The sequence below is a fragment of the Pelobates fuscus genome, chromosome 6 (assembly GCF_036172605.1).
Source record: "Pelobates fuscus isolate aPelFus1 chromosome 6, aPelFus1.pri, whole genome shotgun sequence".
Taxonomy (NCBI): Eukaryota; Metazoa; Chordata; class Amphibia; order Anura; family Pelobatidae; genus Pelobates; species Pelobates fuscus.
In genome coordinates, this window is record NC_086322.1 from 56,049,126 (window position 1) to 56,062,497 (window position 13,372).

A 13,372-nucleotide genomic window follows, 5' to 3' on the forward strand; every position below is an offset into this window, starting at 1 on the left:
TGTTTATTTAAGGAAATGATTTATTGTGTTGCATTTTTCTGCAATTTGGGAATAAAAAAAAAATGCCAGCAATATAATTAATACTACTGATCAGGATGGTAAAATATTGTGAATTAAACACTCACACAGTATAGACTTTCAAATAGTGTTTATTTTTATATTTTTTAGTTTGCATAGCTAAAATGTTTTGAAGATCGCCTATCGAAACCTTTTTTAGCTACAGTATTTTTTTTCATGCTAATGGTCCATTTTTCTTTTGTGAGCTTGCATGTAATGGTAATTGCTCTTAATGTTTGCGTAGTAATTGCTATTTAATTGAGCTTCACAGCTGTTTCTTAACTTGTGTGAACCACTGCAATTAACTGTCCTTGAAATCCAGGTGAAAGTTTTGTTTGAGTCCACTCTGTACGCAGTTGATTGATTAGCTGCACTTGTAAATCTGTGTTTGAACATTACTACCACAGTGCCACGTTGTTTTTTCAGTTACTTCTTTTTATGGACCTCTAAAATTAGGGTAATAATGTCTCTATTGTTTGCTACTAGCTACTACCACCGATGTATTAAGTTTTTACCACCCTACAGATCCGTGACCCCAAAACACTTCTTCCTATGCCTGGAGTGCTTGTCGGAGACATTGGAAAAAAGCTCGGCCAAAATGGGTTAGACAATGGGTATGTAATATTCTATTTACTATTTCCAAGAGCTTATAAAGTGGTTATGAATAGTAATTTGCAAACAATTTCTCCCCTGCCCACCTCCCCCACCACCAATAAAATCTGCTGATCATTTTATTAAACTTAATCCAGCAACCCAAAATGTCCTGTCTAGCTTTCCTGTTTTATTTATGTTATGATCTAATTCGATTAGGCCTGCTCCCTTTTTGAGCACTTGTTGAATTGTTACCTTTCTCTCAAAATGTGAGATTGGTTTGTCTATGTTATAAATTATTTTATACTAATACTTTTATATGCAGATATCAATGGGTGACCCTAAGCTCCATAACCGCTTAAGCATTCTCTGGTCTGCTATAACCTGAAAAAGGAGATCCTTGTCTGGCATGCAGTTATTGCAGCTTTCAAGGGAAAAAATTCTTTGCACAGAATGCTCAATGGTAATGGCAGGTAAAAAAAAAAAAAAAAACAAGGCTGGATAAGCTGTGGATGCAAATAAAACTGTAAATAAAGAGGCACCTAAAAAGAGACATTCTAATGCTAGGAAAGTTACAGAAGATGACTTTGATATGTCTGCTGGAATGAAGCTTTCCTAGTCCGGTATCTAATGAAGCTGGAGGCAAAAATAGCTCTTTTACCTCATGGTAGATAATTAAAGAGATATAAATACAAAAAAAAAAAAACAAGTCCTGCGGTCAAACTCCCACTACTCTTGGGCGGCAGCAACGACCATAGTACACATCAGCCCCAATACATACAGTAAAAAGCAAAAAAAAAGATACCTGAGCTCTCTCCCAAATCCCTATGTATATTTAAACAAATGGAGGCTATTTAGTTACTCCAAAGACCATTAGAGGGAAATGCCCACTTGCCACGTCAAGGCAAACCTCTTAGGTGGGTCCTACACTAACCATTCACCTTGCTTCTTCAAGAGATATGCTGGTACTTGGAGACAGAAGAAGCCTCCGTTTTGCTTTGCACCCACAGCATACAGACTGGATAGGGGCTTGTCAGATGTGGGAGGAATATGCAAGATACTGGAAGGGGTACAGGTATCTTTGATTTGTGATAGTAAACATTTTCAATTTTAAAGTATACCATTTGGGCTCTGTTCACCTTTCAGAGTGGTTCATTTGATTATTTTCCTGCAAAAGAAAATAAAAATAAATCTCACCACAATATTCTGATGATCATCAGTCAACACGAAAAGAATAATGATTGCCTCTTTGCATGATTTCAGCTGGATCATAAACGTTAAAAAGGGACAGTAGAAACCATCTTAGGAGCTAGCCATTTTGGTATCTTTTATAGACTCCAAAACAGCTTGGGTCTCCTTTTCAGATCACCAGATACACAGACTTATATAAAAAATAAGAATTCCTGGTCTGCAGGAGAAGGTCTCCACTTCAGAGTTCATGAACTTCCTGGGGGCTCTCTTTTCCATGATGGGCCTTGTTCGCCGGGCACATTGGAACATTAAAACCAGGGCAGATATGTTTCTTGCATTAGTTCTGGTCAATACCTTTTCATTTTTAGAAATAAGACTAAGCTTAAAATGATGGACCAACATGAAAATCTTGTGAGAGAATTCCTATCAGAAGTGTAAAATATTAAGGATAGATGCAAGCAGAAGAGTTTACGGAACCCAACACAAAAGTCTCATGGCTCATCTTGTTCACTACACCAAGGCAACCATAAGAAGATGGATAACAACTGCTGTTCAGAAAACTTACACAAATAAATGATTTACACTTGCAGGAGAGAAAGGGTGTGTATGAAAGAGAAGGGGGGGAAAAAAATCAGAAAACCTATAAATCAGGAGGAAAAACGATTTCCAATGGCTTCAAGATGAATTCTGGCAGACCTCTGTATCCTGGACAGTGTTGGTGAAGGTTTCTATGGATGTTGCCTGAAAACAGCAACTTGGTCCTTCTCTAAACCCATTTGTTAAAGATGATCGTCTATCACACCCATGGCTTGTGCTTCATGCAAGACTGTGTTTGCTTCAGTTCATGCTTCATTCGTTTCTATTTTTGTATCAGAACATCCACTTAGTCATCTTTAATTCAAGTTGTTTTTCTTCTTTTGCATGATTCGATTCCAATGATGATCATGCTATGAGTAGCCAGGAAAGAGAGAATGCTTTGGGACATGACTGCAAATCTTTAGGAGGAAGAATCTCTTATACCTCACGTCAATAATTGACTATTTCTGTCCTAACCAGCTGATGCCTTGGAAGTTAGCCATAAAATGAAAATTCTGATAAGTACACTAAAAATATCCTCTTTTGTGAAGCTTCCATCGAACGGATCTTGTGCTGATTTCAGCTTATTGAGGCTGTTATGGATTTCAATAGTCACTGTTGAAAGCAAAAACTTATTGTCTCAACTTGCTCAGCTGTCATGTTCCATGAACGTAAGAATCCTAGCACTTCCAGGTTCTGCTAATGTTGCTCAAAAATATACGCACTCCACAATTACAGAAATACATGGCAAGTTATAAAACTGCATTCCTATATTAAAGATACCATTAGCCACTCAATATAATTATAATGATATAACCTCGTTGTTCCTTTTATGCACTCTAGTCATCCATGGACACGATCTGCAATTCAGCATGTTTTAATGACGTATAACACACAGCAATGTGCAATATCAATTGCTATAAGCTTATACTGCCTAATATATTTCAGACCAAGAACGAGAGCAGGTTTGAGACCTCATTCATAGTAAAACTAATTTGCACGAGTAACTGATTGGTATAATAATAATTAATTTTTTATATATTTTATATTATATATATATATTATATATATATATATTTGAATTTTGGGGGGAGAAAGTTGAAGTATCTTTTCACATATGTAATGCAGAACTTGGACCACAAGGTAGCGCTAGTGGATCAGAAATAACAAATTTTCCAGTTTTTGTTTTTTTTCCCTAGTACAGCTATACAAATGCCTGCCAATACACTATTTGACTTTACCTCTTCTCAGTATACGTTGGCTTTAATTAATATAACAACATCCTTTAATGTTAACATAGTTGCCCTTCATTATTGAATATTGTAAATTTGGTGTTCAATCTTTATGGTATTTTGTAATAATACATTACAAACTGCATACTATGGTGCTCATTTTGATATGGTTAGATTGTGCATTGTTAATACACTTTATGAAGACTGTAAGCTTGTTTGGCCAAACATTTTTCTTACAGTTACTTGGAAGTTTTGTTTACTCGTTGAATAGCACTGAATCCGTTATTTATACAACATCAACATACTGCACAATGCGATTTTATAAAAGTCCATATCACTGCACTTTAGCAGCTAAACAATTATAAATGTTTGTATACTACTACGAAATTGTATGTGCTGTGTATTTAGCTGCAAAAGATTCATGGGAGTTTTAATTTGTGAAGAGCTAATGATATAATATGTGAATACAATATGCAGGGCCTTAGAAGGGAAAGCGGTTCACAAGTGCGCAGTCCCCGATGGCAGGTATCCGGTGAAAATTCCGTAAATAGCACCCAGAACGCCAGGTTTCACTTTAAGGACTAACGAGCCATGCCAGCTCCTGTTATTAACCTACACATTCTGGTGTGATCCAGCCATAGCAAAATGAATGCAGGTCTGATGACTCAAATTGGGTCTGGTCACCCTGGGTATTAATATATACAGGACAATGCCATGACTTAAGAACAAACACATAGAAAAGGAGCTGCTTTGATTAGATCATTTTGGAAATTGGCACATTTACTATAGATGTCTCCACAGAAATTCTGGCTCCATACACAACCTTGAACTATTTGAATATTAACAATGCAACATATTAGATTTCTGTGCTTTCTATGTAGCATATATACAGCTAGAACTTCATATGTTCTAATATTATGTTTGTTTCACTAGTATTTTTTACATTTGTTTTGGATCACTTTTGTTAATATTTTCTTGGCACTTAAATTGCTGTTCTTTCTGTTCCCTTATATTGGTGGCGAATACATATGTATTTTTATGTAATTATTTGTGTAATACAGTTTTTTTAGTTGTTGTCATGTCCAAGTACTGTCCAAGATCTATAGCCTTTTTTTTTTTTTTTTTAAGGATCACAGTAAAGATATAAGTACAAACATGTATTCCTAATGGTAGACTGTTGCCCTACCTATTTAAATTTTTTGTCCAGACTAATTTAGCAAAAAAAAAATTCACTTGTCTTAATTCTCGGCTCATTGACTGAGTTAATCAGTCCTGATGAGCTCCGCCAATCCAATGCTTATCCATAGGGAAGCACTGAAAGATTAGTGCACTTATGTGAAAATTGAGGTGCACCATTCAGCATCTCCTCATAGAGATTACTTGACCCTGCATTTCTATGGGGAGTGTTCAGCGTCCACATGCATGGCATGGATATGGTTAATGTCGGTCCTGCAATCTTTACAGGACAAAACCCAAGAAATCTCTTGTGGCTGCCGGGTGACAGCCATTAGAGGTGGTGTTATACAGCAGTGTAGACAAAATTTTTAGATAAAGTAGCGTTTACACTGCTTAGCCTGCAGGTGCAGGCAATTTGTCCCATAACTACTACATTAAGCTGTAGTGGTTCTGATGCCTGTAGTGTCCCTTTAAATGTTTTGGTTTGGTTTTGTATAAGGAAATCTTGGGCTATCCTGTTATGTTATTACATTAGTAATATTTATTTAAACTCTTCTACATAACTTAAATGTTTAAGAATTAATGTATATTAGGAATGGACCAATTTTTTTTCCAAGAGCCGATGCCTATACTGATTATCGGTCGTATTTCAGTGTTTATTTTCCCACTCTAGAATTCTTTTGCAGACAGTTTGAGGTTTATTTACTGTCTTCTAACAGTGGAATCCTATCTTATGGGTCACTAAGCAGTACATTCTGACTGTGTTTATGGAAGAGCTTTTTTACTGCCTAATAAACCTCTACATTAACCCGTCTGTGTTTGACAAAATTAAAACAATCTTTGCACACGTTATGCAGTTTGATATTTTGAACATTTCTTGCAATTTAGTCCACATCCTGCACGCTAACAGTTTTTAAAAAAAATGTAATTTAAAATAATTGCATTACATGAACAGTGCAAACATGCAAATGTTAAAAAGTGTGTCATCTTTAGTTCTGTACTTAAAGGATCACCATATGGTCAGGAATACAAACCCTTTGTGCAGCACTGACCTAGGAAGCACCTCTAGTAGCTGTCTGAGTGACTGCAACTTAAGCTGTAGTTGTTCTGGTGACTATAGTGTCCCTTTAATAAATGTTTTTTTTAAAAATGTCTTAACTCAATAACATGAGCTGTGTCGAGTACACATTCTTCACGAGTTGTGTATATTTTTATGAAGAAATGACACTCTGCTACAATGTAAAGTAGTAAGTGTACAACCTGTATAACAGTGCAAGTTTGCTGTCCACTTAAAATAACTCAACGCACAGCAATTAACTAAATGACCTCCATTTGTCTAAATATACATAGGGATTAAGGAAAAAGCGCAAGTAACATTTTCTTTTCTTTGGTTTTTGGATGTGTGTTGTAGTCCTTGCTGCTTAAGCGCAGGACTTCTCTTTTTGTATTTGCACAGCAATTAATGTCTAAACCGCAACAAAAGTGAGTACACCCCTAAGTGGAAATGTCAAAATTGAGCCCAAAATGTCAATAGTTTGTGTGGCCACCTTTATTTCCCAACACTGCCTTAACCCTCATGGGCATGGAGTTCACCAGAGCTTCATAGGTTGCCACTGGAGTCCTCTACCACTCCTCCATGATGACATCATGGAGCTGGTGGATGTTAGAGACCTTGTGCTCCCCCACCTTCCGTTTGAGGATGCCCCACAGATGCTCAATAGTGTTTAGGTCTGGAGACATGCTTGGCCAGTCCATCACCTTTACCTTTAGCTTCTTTAGCAAGGCAGCGGTTGTCTTGGGGTTATCATCATGTTGGATTAAAGGTGTGTTTAGCCCTGCAAAGGAACATTGCCATACCTCCAAAATATTAATGTTTTACATTGCATAACCAAAACAAAATGGCAATTGCACCCAGACCAGTTCTTTGAAATAAAATGACTTGGGTGAGTACTGTGGTCCTTTTAAAAATGAAGATATATTTCAGTAAATCTTTATTCTACCTGACAGTTTCCCCTAAATAGTTTCTTGAACCTGACTATACAAATACAAATGTTATTTTAAACATAATTCTTACTCAACCATATATTGTAACACAAATACCAACTCTAACCTTTAATAGTAACATACATCCTAGTTCTATAGGTCTAAACCTAGACTGTTAATTTCGACTGGTCGCTACGATTGCCGATCACATTGCCTTAGCTGTCAGCTAACATGTGATTGGCTCTCAGGGTAAACAAAGGGCATGGGACCAGTCAATACCTGTTGCTGGACTGTCTTGCTGAACTAGGTACAGCTTGTCACAGCAATCCAATGTTTAGGTCAGTCTCTTTTACAGTATTGATGAATACTAAGGCAGCCAGCATTGACATAGTCCATGTCATGTTTTTATATGTACCCCACGTTTTGCTATCAACCTGTGATGCCATTTAGCAAAGGACACCTCCACTTAAGGCATGGTGCCACGGACATTGGATGCTTGGTGAGGATTCGATCGCTAGCGAGAGCTCATCTGGTTATCAATATATATTTAAAAATATACAAAAGCTACCAATCCAAAATGATAGAAGATTAACAAACGATACTTGCTTTTTAAAGTTTTGGTGTTTTTCTTTTGTTTTTGTTTTTTTGGCAAATTCCCATACTTTATATCATTGGCCTTGAGCTTTTTGTTGCAAATATCATGTATGCAAATGAGGAATAGTAACAATAAATTATACACCGAGTGTATTGTAAAATTATACACAAAGGGATGTAAAAAAAAAAGCAAAAAAAAGCTAGATTGATGGGATTATTTACTAAAGTGAGGATCAAAAGTGAAATTCATATTGTGAAAGTCAGTTGCTATGCTTTCATTTTGGCTACTCTGGCCAAGAAATCTCACTTCAGTAGATAATGCTGTAAGTAACATTATATGAACACGTCATGCTTCTCTTCTATTATTATTATCATTTTATTATTTATATAGCACCATCAGATTCTGTAGCGCTGTTCAACTGGTGGACTAACAGACACTCAATTTTAACCAGAAAACTGGACGTACAGGAACAGAGGGGGTGGAGGACCCTGCTCAATGAGGGAGTGGGGTATAGTGACACAAAGAGTAAAAGTAGGGGTACGAAGTAAGTTGTTAGAAAAGTATTCGCTGAGGGCTTAATAGGTAATTTTTGACAGTTGCAGGAGAGGAGTCATGGGGAGTGGGGGATAAAAACCTGCTAACAGTTTAATTGATATGCTTTCTTGAATAAGTAAGTTTTCAATGATTTATTGAATGAGTGGAGACTGGGTGAAAGTCTTACGGGAAGTGAAGGGAGTTCCACAGAAGAGCCCTGGAGAAATCTTGGAGGCAAGCATCAGGTGGGAGTATGGACCGAGGATAGACGTAGGTCTTCGGCAGAGTGCAGGGGCCTCGACGGGACATACTTGTGTATTAGGGAGGGTCGTTAGGTTGGAGCAGCATTATTTAGGGACTTGTAAGCAAGCGCCAGAATCCTAAATTGAGCCCTATATCTAACTGGAAACCTATGCAGGGACTGACAGATCAGGGAGGCGTGGGAGGTGCGAGCGGACAGGAAAATTAGCATCGCCGCCGCATCCATTATAGATTGCAGCGGTGCGATCTTGGAAACGTAAGACCGCTGAGAAGGGGATTGCAATAGTCAAGGAGAGAGAGAACACCAGCATGGACCGGCACTTTAGCCGCATCTGGCTTTCTAATATACTTGAATCCAATCATTGTAGAAAAACTAGAGTGTGTACAGTGGCCTTGCAGTTCAGTGCTATGTGACCACTTTGGAATACTTCAAAAATGAAAATGTGCATATTCTTATTTTTGGCATTTTCCCCTTTTCTTTCCTTTTTCTTCTTTTTCTGGTTTATTTTAAGGACTGAATAAAGAGTTTGAACTGTGCATCACAGTCATTCTCCTTAGATCACACTCTTCTTTTAGTTGTGTGGATATTTATAGAAAATTAAAGTATGTGGCACAAGTATTATTCAATCTAAAATGTTCCATTGTTTATTTTCACTTAAGGGAAAGCTATTTCTGAAGTTATCAACACGAGCAAGAGTTCTAGAGAGTAGAATTAGGAGAAGAAAACATTGTATTGCTTTATGCTCGTTTGAACTTCACTTTCATAACACAAGAGTTCTTTGAGTTTATTCAACATAATTTATTTAAAGTTTCATTAATTTCAGTGCGTACGTAAATATTTAGAACAGCCATAAATATTTGCCAAGCTTTTTCTGCGCACAAATGCCAAAATAAAACAAACGACGAGCTTTTTAGCAGAGGTGAGAGCCGGCAATAAAGGGAGTCACGGCCAGCCAACTTTCTAGTATATAATCCTTTACACATACTTGGCTGGTACGTTTTAGCTTATGTAAATCACATTTCTATTTTGCAGAGAAGTGCTTTAAGCAATTTCTTGTAGGAATAGTATAAGAAATAACAATGTTAAAACCTATTAAACATGTACTTAAATAATTCAATTATGTGTATGTTTGACCTTTGTGATGGGAAGGTTGACATCTGTGTCATGTTCAGTATATGTTTTAATATAGGGTTACTATTAATCATTTATAGCTGGCCAATTTGGAGAAGCTGACGGCATTTTTTGGCAGATCTCTTCTTCACCAACCAGGAGCTGCTCTGCTTCTTGTGGTCTGATCTTATCCCATAAACAGCTGGCCACCATGCCACCATGCATAAGTCGTTTATCACCCAACCATAGATCCACTCATTACACAAGATGACTAAAACTGCTCAATAAATTGATTATTACACTGTTATTACTGTTACTAATCGTTTATACGCAGACCAGTAAACCGGATTGTGAACCAGGATGTGTGCAGAGCTTAGCAAAGACACTTACCCGACATGTGCATGAGGTCACCATGTGCAATAGTGAAAACATCTCTCCCATCCGAGCACAAGTTAAACAAAAGTAAAATTAGACTTGTGCAAAAATTAAGTGTGTCAAATAGTGTATTTGTTTCTAAATCTAAAATGGCTATAAACTGGTTACTTGACACAGTAGCTAAGTTTTCTTAATGTATGTCTAAAAGCTGCCTCCCTATTGCCTAATCCTAATGCATTTAATTTTAATTGCCTTCTGTATCTGTCCTAATGGTTTTAATTCAATATTTGCAGGTTTGCCATGTTCCACAGCGTTCGGGTTCCTCAGGATTGCCTTCTCAATCAAACTGGTGACATTTCGTCAAGTGGCACCTACACAAGTAAATACAAGGTATGTGTGTGCCTGGTAAGCAGGACCTGTGTATCACAATCAGGTTGGTCTGTTCCATTTTCTCCAGAAATAGTATTCTTCTATAACTCTAATCCACAATTTTCTATCACAGTTGGGCATGCTATCATTAATAATTCATTCTGCTTTTAAAATTCAATTTTTTTTTTTTTTTTTTAATAAACTTATCCTATATTCTTCAAAATAATTAAACCTTTTTTTTTTTATATATATTACTTTGAAGCATACATTACAAGGTAGTCTAAGTCACAGAACTGCTTATGATTTATGTGCTGTTTTGCAGTTAGTTGTATCCAAAAGTTTCTAATCCAGTACTAATTAAAATGTTCTCTTGGAAAACCTAAATGCTCTTGAAGTGTACTTTTAAACAAATGTAAGGGCCTATTTACTAAATAATTAATTAAAACTTAAATGGAGGAAACAAATCAGATTTGAAATAAAATGCCTACATTTGCCATAGTCACAGTTTGGATATTCTAGCCTGAGTTTTGAAATTTGGTTTTCAATACACTGGAATTTACAGTCTAGTTAATAACACTATTTTGTCTTTTTCTCCAGTACAATTTTCACAAATGTGAAAATTGTCAGGAATTCAAAGCGAATTTAAAATTTAAAACCAAAATACCGGAGCTGTAAACATTCTCCCAGTTAGCTATGCTTCAAGTTAATTTAGTTTGGCCTTAAATTTGAAATTTACTTTGAATTCACACCGATTCTCACTTTGGTTAGTAACCCTGATAGTGTTTTTTGATTCTTGCAGGATCCCAAGCAACGTCTCGGAGCTTCTCTTGGTACCTTGTCCACCGGGAGAGTATCTATTATTGGAATGGCAGTGGTGAATCTCAAACTTGCAATATCCATAGCTATTAGATTTTCTGCAACACGTCGACAGTTTGGACCAACTGATATAGAAGAGATCCCTGTCCTTGAATATCAGTTGCAGGTTGGCTGTTAATATTATTTGTGGTCGGTTAATTAGTGACTGTGAAATACCATATGATTGGTTAAAGTCGGTGAGGTGTGCCGGAACCGACGTAGGGTGTAGGCCTGTAAAAAAGATGGCCCCCCCGAAGGTATTGTGTGAATATGAGAGGGTGCGGTGGGTGGGTTGAACAGCGTACATCACGGCAAAGGTAAAGAGAGGGGAGTAGCGTTTTATAGGAATGCTAACTCCTCCCACAAATACAGGCCTACGGCCTTAAACATATATATTAATTTATTTTTAAAATGTGCACATTATTTGGACTCCATGTTTGACATTTTTGAACATGCATCAACATGTCAGCAAATCCATGGCAGCTAATGGTCACACTTGATTGACCATTGTCATTTATTTGACTCTTATGCTATTTTGCCATTTGTTGTCATCTTTACAAATGCCTACTACATCACTGTTTTGGCCATCTTTATTTACCTTTATTACTTTCATTTCATGGAAGCTGACGTGTCCTGGTAACCTTAGAGCTAGGAAAGCGAAAAAGGACGGTAGGTCAATTTTAGGACTGAATACATAATTGCAACGTATTTGGGAAAATGTGGAAGTACATGTGAGGTTGCATATTGTAAGGTTATAGTGAGATCAAAATGATCAAATGGTTTATAAGCTGCCTATACTCAGTTACTGTGTTACTATGTTTAAGGGGACATTTCTCTATTGAAAAATCTCAAAAGTAATAGGTCGACGTTGATAAAGGGCCAAGCATATCTCATATTGGAGAAGAAATAAAACCATCACTAAATATACAATTCTGTACATTCTAGATGTCTTTTATTTTCACTGGCCAGTTTAACGGAGTGACTCAGCCGATTAGATTTGACACCTGCTGGTGGAGTAGCAGAGTTATGGGGTCCTCCTCGCTGCTGTTTAGTGTGCCTTGTTACTTTTTCATTGTTTCTGTCCTCCTGAATTGTTCTTATGTAGTGATGTCCCGAACAGTTCGCCGGGAACTGTTCACCGGCGAACATAGCTTGTTCGCGGCGGGCGAACATATGCGAAGTTCGGTCCGCACCCTATTCGTCATGGAGGTGGGAGGGAGGGTCTGCTGCTGATTGGCTGGAATGTGTCTGCTGACTGTGAGGTACAGGGTCAAAGTTTACTCAATGATGACGAATAGGGGGCGGACCGACCATCGCATATGTTCGCCCACTGCGTTCGCCACGAACAAGCTATGTTCGCCGGCGAACAGTTCCTGGCGAACTTTTCGGGACATCACTATTCTTATGTAATGGATAACCTCTGTGTCTTTATAAACCACATCATAACTCCTAAGCATAGTTGCATCCTTGATTTCTCTTCTCTTCTGCAACTGTCATTAGTCTAATACTATCCTTACCTTTTTGTGTCACTATACCCCACTCCCTCTAGCATGTAAGCTCATTGAGCAGGGCCCTCAACCCCTCTGTTCCTGTGTGTCCAACTTGTCTGATTACATCTACATGTCTATTCGTCCACCCAGAATTTGATGGCGCTATATAAATAATAACATAATAGTGATAATAATATTTCATTTTTGCTAATGTTAATAAAACATCTACTTTTGTTTGAAAGTTTGTTTGTAGATCATGCAGTTATCAGGAAGGACATGAAGAAAGTCTTAAAGCTCTGTATTTAGTAGTGATTTTTTTTGTTTGTTTTTTTGAGAAAAATAAAGCATTGCTGAAAGAACAGGGCTTATGTATAAATTGTGCTGGGATTACATTAGCAGTTTTTACTAGCGGTGTGCAAATAAGTATTGATCATATCAAACATTTGTGTTCTTAAAATACAATTTAAATGGGGTGTAAACAAAGTGAGCTTGCTATGCTTCCATAACAGGGAATATTTTGCTGAAACGTATGAGAAGTTCTGACTGTATACCTATTCCCAATTCCCTATTCGGCTCACTGCTCAGTATAGTATTTTGTCTTAAATGTTTTTAATATTCATAGTACATGTGCCATGTAATTAAACTTTAACCAAGTAGGACGTGTTAAAATAAGCTATAGCTTTTCATTCAGGCAGAAAGAATTACAGTACATTTTATGGTACTATTTACTGATCCATTGGGTTTTCAGGTTAGATTGCTTAACATATTAAATTGGTTATCACTGATTCCTAGATGACATAATCTCTGCATTTTAAAGAGAACAATCCGGAGCAGAGTGTTTAAATCATTCACAGAAACCTTCCCAGCATCAGCGATCGGTTTGTGTCCTGCTTTATCCCTCTTCTTTCCATCTTTGCATGTGACCCTCTATTTTGAGAACAATAAATATACTGTTCTCGCAAAAAGTCCATAATAA

General features: G+C 37.1%; 1 protein-coding gene across 3 annotated transcripts in view; it reads left to right on the forward strand.

Moving 5' to 3' along the window:
- The window catches only part of ACOX3 (acyl-CoA oxidase 3, pristanoyl), a 76,830-nt gene that overhangs the window by 16,632 nt on the left and 46,826 nt on the right, over window positions 1-13,372 (forward strand). For all 3 annotated transcript variants that reach the window (XM_063457732.1, XM_063457731.1, XM_063457733.1), the window contains exons 7-9: window positions 583-671; window positions 9,976-10,072; window positions 10,851-11,033. In XM_063457732.1, coding sequence (XP_063313802.1) covers window positions 583-671; window positions 9,976-10,072; window positions 10,851-11,033 — 369 coding nt within the window. The remainder of the gene's footprint in view (window positions 1-582; window positions 672-9,975; window positions 10,073-10,850; window positions 11,034-13,372) is intronic.